This window comes from Antrostomus carolinensis, unplaced genomic scaffold, assembly GCF_000700745.2.
Source record: "Antrostomus carolinensis isolate BGI_N321 unplaced genomic scaffold, ASM70074v2 scaffold14061, whole genome shotgun sequence".
Classification (NCBI taxonomy): domain Eukaryota; kingdom Metazoa; phylum Chordata; class Aves; order Caprimulgiformes; family Caprimulgidae; genus Antrostomus; species Antrostomus carolinensis.
Window position 1 is genome coordinate 15522 of NW_010293576.1, and position 6059 is coordinate 21580.

The 6059-nt window shown below is 40.6% G+C and overlaps 1 protein-coding gene across 2 annotated transcripts in view; it reads left to right on the forward strand.

Annotated features, from left to right (window-relative positions):
* Positions 1-6059, forward strand: part of FOXP1 (forkhead box P1) — a 73755-nt gene that overhangs the window by 4915 nt on the left and 62781 nt on the right. Inside the window, exon 3 of one of the 2 annotated variants that reach the window (XM_010177330.1) lies at positions 2003-2162. In XM_010177330.1, coding sequence (XP_010175632.1) covers positions 2003-2162 — 160 coding nt within the window. The remainder of the gene's footprint in view (positions 1-2002; positions 2163-6059) is intronic. The other variant, XM_010177331.1, reaches the window with a different exon arrangement.

The window sequence follows — 6059 nt, forward strand, 5'->3', positions numbered from 1 at the left end:
TTTTTAAAGTTAACTTCACACTCAGATGGCAAATAGGTAAAACACAACTTACTGTAACTAGATTTTTCTGTAATACCATTTCTTTTATATATATATATATATGGAATATATATTTAGATAATGAGTATTTACAGAGGCAAAAATTACTTCAACTCTTAATATACCTGTTACTGGGGCTTGCATTCATCTGGTGCTGTTGCAAATAGTTGCAACAACTGGATCTGTCTGAGCGAGGTCTTGTAAGGGAATGACAATTCTCAGAGTTTCAGAATATCTAAACACCTATTTGTTTAATTGTGTTCTCAAAGACCTAGGTTTTCTTTGGAAAGAAGATAAATTAACTTTCCTCTTAGTCCAGTTGTGGGTATGCAGCTGGTTGGAGTATTAAGGTTGATGGGGCGTGGTGGTACAAGAAGATGGGGACCAAACCTCTGGCTGGTGTCCCTCAGTCCTGCTCCTGCATCTCTGGTGGATTTTTTTTTATTTTCCCCTTGCTTGACACCAGCAGGGAATGGGGCCAGTGATCCTCTGGCTCGGTGTCAAGGAAGGGCGACAAAAAGCTTGGGATCTGGCTGGGGTTTGTTTGTGAAAGTACACAGTTTTGTAAGAGTTAATTTTCTTTCCGTAATTGTTAGCTGTAATGTGTATAAGACCTCCACCTTGATATGATTCCTAGCAGATTAGGGATATTAGATAATTTCCTTCTATTTATTGTACTACTGCACTGTATTATCTTTCTATCACTCAGATAATTACTAAGGAAATCTACATTAATTTTTTTTGGCTAGCACAAGGAACTGCTAAACACTGGCATGATGTATTGATGTTTTACACAACAAAAGTTTTCCTCCTGTCATTGTACAATAAATAAAAAGATATTTATCAAAATGCAAAGCCTTTCATGGATTTTAAAGAACAAAGCAAATAAAATACAAGATGAGCATGGAAGGAAAACCTAGAGGCTTCCTTAACTGAACAAAATTAAGGACTCTGAAGCCTGGAGTACTGTACATATTAAACACTCACATTCAAGTAAGATGTTGTTTGCTAAATTATGAATGTGTGTAATTAAAATCTAGTGGCTGTTTCTATGAAAGATTTACAATGTTATTTCATCGTTTGTCATGGCTAATTAACAATATTAGATGAAGTTTTTCTTCTTCAAAGGTCTGATTTTTTCTCATTTATTTATGTCAGAAGTGATAAACAGAGTAGTTAAAAGCTTCTCCGGGTACAGTAGTGAGGAAAGCAACATGTTCTTTTACACCTCAAAGGTTCAAGGTTCGCATCCCTGTGGAGTAAAGCAACTCCATCTTCTTTCTAGTGAGAATAATTAAAAATTTCAAAGTGCAGAAGTAGCAGCCTTAAATACAGCACAGAATAATTCCGAACATAACAGAAAGTATTGTGGGGCTTGATGGATGAATAAGAGAGAGTAAGTATAAAATACCAGAAATTAAGCCAGTCGCATTGCCTTAGTAGTTGAGGCAGCCCTTGCATGAGCAAAGAGAGCACAGCACAGGATTGTTTTTTGTTACATCTAAGTGTGATGGGATCGTGTGGTGCAATTCTCTCACACTCTACATGTTCTTTGCCTCAAAAGAATTACCCAGGACTTTAACAGCTGCCAACAGCATTTACTTTACCCACCACTGAAGTGCAGCCACATCTGGGGTAAAAGACAGCCACGTGGACCGGGTGACACGGTAGCGTGGACCAGGAAATGCTGCATACATTTTTAATTGTGAGGGCAGGAGGGATTTAGGTAGGGTGAAAGTAATCGCTGGAGGTGGGGATCGACTGCAGCCCTGCAGTTAGTTCTAGCACCTAAGTGTGCTTTGGGGTCTTTGATGTGGGGTGGTGGGCTCGCTAGCTTGCCTTGATACTGGCTGACTGCGATCAGAAGTCAAAGTGTGTTGAGACAAGGAGCCCTGTAAATCCTTTGCTCTGTATTGACAAATGTGCATTTTTATTTTTTTATTATTTTTTTGTTCTTTTCCAGCCCCAGCAACAGCAGGTGGCTACGCAGCAGTTGGCCTTTCAACAGCAACTCTTACAGATGCAGCAGTTGCAACAGCAGCACCTCCTGTCTCTGCAGCGTCAGGGGCTGCTAACGATCCAGCCTGGCCAGCCTACTCTGCCTTTGCAACCCCTTGCACAAGGTAGGTGAGGGGTTTGGGAGCTGCCGACTCTCTGGCAAAGCGATAGCATGCATGCACACACACATGAAATTGTCACTCAGTAAGAGAGAGAGAGGGAGGGAGAGAGATCTCATAGGCTTATAAAATAATAAGCACAGAAAAATCCTGACAGGCAGGGTAGGCATTATAAAGATATTTTTTGAGAAGGACGATGCTGAAACCATGGACTGCACTGGCTAGCAGGAGGCAGGAGGGTTGGAGTTTGGATTCAATTTGCACAGCTATAGCTGGTCTGGAGGACTCGAAGCTGCTGGTTGTACTAATCTGAGCTTGAAATCCTTTGCAGGAGGCGTCTTAATCGATTCTTGGTGCTGGATTCATGGCTAAGGATAGTGTGAGAGCAGCTTTTCCTTTTTTAATGTGTTATTTGGGCCCTTTCTGGTTCCAGCCTGGCGAGGAGCCGGGCGCAGAGGAGCTCTGATCCGCACGCTGCCGAACTGTAGAAATTTGATTGCCCTTTGCTGCAGTGAGAGGGAGAGGTGGCACTGTCTCCTCTCCATGCCTGTTTACACGGTCTTCATTTCACTGCCTGTGTGCATCGTAGCTTCATTCCTCCCTCACCACTGAGGCAAATTGGGATTAACTCTGTTTAATTTTAATGGTGTTATTGACAATTAGATCCTCCTACATCTTTATTCAGTCCTGCACTTTGCAAGAAGTGACTGCTTTACCAAAATCCTTTTTTGTATTTTTTTTTTAAGATACTGATACATTGAAAGCAATGGTGACTTAAATCACAATACTTTTGACAGTGACTATAACCTGAGTTTTTTATTCTCTCTTTTCCTTTCTGGTTTGAATTATTTATATTTTTTTTTTCACTGGGTTTGTCTCCAAGCCTTGGGACTATTTAACAGACTTGCCTGAGCTCTGGCTGCTGTGATTAAGGCAGACTGTTCAAAGTTGACATGACTCAGGGAAGGCCAGGTATTTCAACCATGATGCTGGTGTTTCTGAATAGTCATACCTTTTCTTTCCCTTGCTCCATAATAAATTTAAACATCAACAACTTGAGTCAGCTCAAGTTGGATGATTTGGACTCTTTAAAGCAACCTTAGGGCTGCTACTAGTTGGCTAAACCATATAGTATGTTTACATTCAGCTCTTTTCAGATAAATTTGGACACACACACACAATGTTGCTCCTGTTCTTCACCCTCCTTTTTGTGTGTACATAGCTGGAAAAGGAGGGCGGGGAGTTGGTGAATATTAACTTATATGGATAAACTGAGACAAACTGGGAAGTGGAGTCTGCTTTGCTGTGTGGCTGGTGTGGTTTATTTAGGCTTATTTTTGCAGGCCTCATGAAGGTATTTGAGCTCCTAACTCCTGTCTTGAGAGGCTGAGCTTTTGAGGACCTGACACCTCCCTTTGCAAGACTCAGTCTATCTTTCCAGCATCCCAAAGCTGGACACCTGGTCTAGACTAGTCCTGTGTGTGAGTCAGAGGCTGATGCGTGGGCAGGTGGTACCTGGCTGGGAGCTGCAGGATCAGGGCTGGTGCTTGGTCAGGCACCACGACGTGCAGTGTGATGGGAAGAAGGCATGAAACGAGCCCAGGAAAAAGGGCATGTAGGCGAAATGCCATTTATGCTTGCAAAATGCTGTAATGTGCATTAATTACGCTTCAGATTTATTGTTGGAAGCATCCCAGGTTGTTCCCACACACCCACCGGACTCAAGCTTCAACCTTTCTAATTTTTCCCACAGCTCCTATACTATTAAGTTGGCTCGGTGAGGTTCATTGTATAGTACATCAGTTAAGCTGTCCAAAGGAGGGCAATTGGGCAGTGACAAGACACGCTCATGTGTAATGTGAAAGAAATGAATGTGGTGATGCATGAAGTGTAATCTGTGCGGTAACACATCGGAGACACCAGTAGGTAATTCAGCAGTCGTGGCATTGATTGATATGGTTAGCAGGGTAGTGTAACTATTAGTCCTCACCAAGAAGCGTATTTAAAACCTAAGGGGTGCCGACTTGCACGCCGGAGACAACATAAACATAAGCAGAAAGGGCTGGTTCTTGCAGGGAAATGAGCTGCGAGCATTGGGGGTGGCTGGAGCTGGGGGCTGAGCGGCGGGAGGAACGAGTAGCTTGAGAATTCAGGCAGGTTGCAATACAGCACAATATTTTATTATTATATTTTTTTTTATCAGAGAGATGATGGCTTAAAACTGATGTCATTATGAGGTTTAAATCAACTTTCTGCTTGCTTGAACATGGTCACCTGGGTATGGAGGTACAAGGACACAAAGAGGTTGAGCAACTCTGTTTGTCTTTGAGCCGGGGATACCTGGGGTTGGGAAATTGAGTTCTGTGAGCAGTAATCTGTCAACTGTCCCCACAACATACATTTTTTAAACCTGTGCCTACATTTTCTTTCATAATGAAGAGGACTAGTTGTCCTGAAAAATGCAATGAAGTACCAGGGCTATAGTTTAAAATAATTGGTAATGGACACTTCGTATTTTAAAAAAAATTACATATATCATGCCCTTTTGTTTTCAGAACAGTTTGCAAGACTGAGACAAGTAATGGAAATGTGCATATAAAAAATAAAAAATAAAAATCATCCCTCTAGTAAATGTCGCTATGAATTTGGTTAAAAGCATTTTGCTTTTATTCTTAAGTACCTGTAATAGTAATAAATGTTTCTAAGGAGAGAATGCTATAAGTGATATTTTTATTATGTTTTCAGAACTAATACATTGTTTAAAGCTGTATTTTAGTTTCATTTTAGTTCGTAGTGTTTGCCTATTGTCTTAGACAAAATAGCACATCCTTTAATGTTATATTTGTGTAATCTTTGCTGCTTTGTATTTAGACACATCTATAATCTAGATTTTACATCTGTACATAGTAGCAATTTAAAAATAACCCACATTTCAGCGATGTTCTGAGTTATGAGAGCTAGATGTTTAGCATCTGCAAAATGAAACTGCAAATCACACTTCAGATCACCAGTGAGTGAAAATAATAGGACTGAGACATCTGGGTGCCTGATTGCTCCCGTAGATTTGGCAGTTTCGGGTCTAAATCCCGTTCCTGTGCGTACGAAGTCGCAGCACCGGCAGTAGCGATCTCGGGTAATTGCAGCGCAGTTCTGGGAATCTGACTTAAAATTTAGCTCTCGCTGTTAAGATGAAACTGTTAAATGGTAAATTACATAATTTATTGCGAGTGTTCATGGATCTATTTGACTTACTTTTACCATTTGTTCTATTATTTTATTTAACCATTTTGCCGGATGAGTAATGAGCATACCTTTCAGCTGCCCGGTTTGACAGGCTAGTTGGGAATTCTCTTCAGAATTATTCTAAAAGAACTAAATTTGGTGAAGGAGGAGGAAGGGGTTTTTTAAATTTTATTTTATTAATCAAGTGATGTCAACACTGTCATTTTTAAGCGATGGGTAGTGTGCAGACAATTATGACATCACACTTAACTGTTTAATGTCACCCAGCCTGAAATCCTCCTTATTATCTCCAGCATTTTTGGGGGGTAGATTTTATTTTTCTTTCAATAATGTGGTATATAGTTATTGTTAGTACTAATCTGAGTCACACTTGTATAGGAAGTTAGACCAAACCCCTTGACTTTTAGAGGATCTACAGCAAGGTATAAATATTATGTGTATATATATTTTAATGGCTGTAACACTTGCAAGCTTTTCCTTGGTGTAAAACATTAAATAGATGCAGAAGTGACCAGGAGGAGAGGGGAAAGGGGGACAGGGAGAGGAGAGTTGGGTGCTAGCCTGTCTGTTAATTAAAAACCTGCAGAAATCCAGATAGGGGGGTGGTGGCAAAAAAGAAGAAAAAAAAAAAAAAGAAAGAAAAAAAAGGGAAGGGGGGGA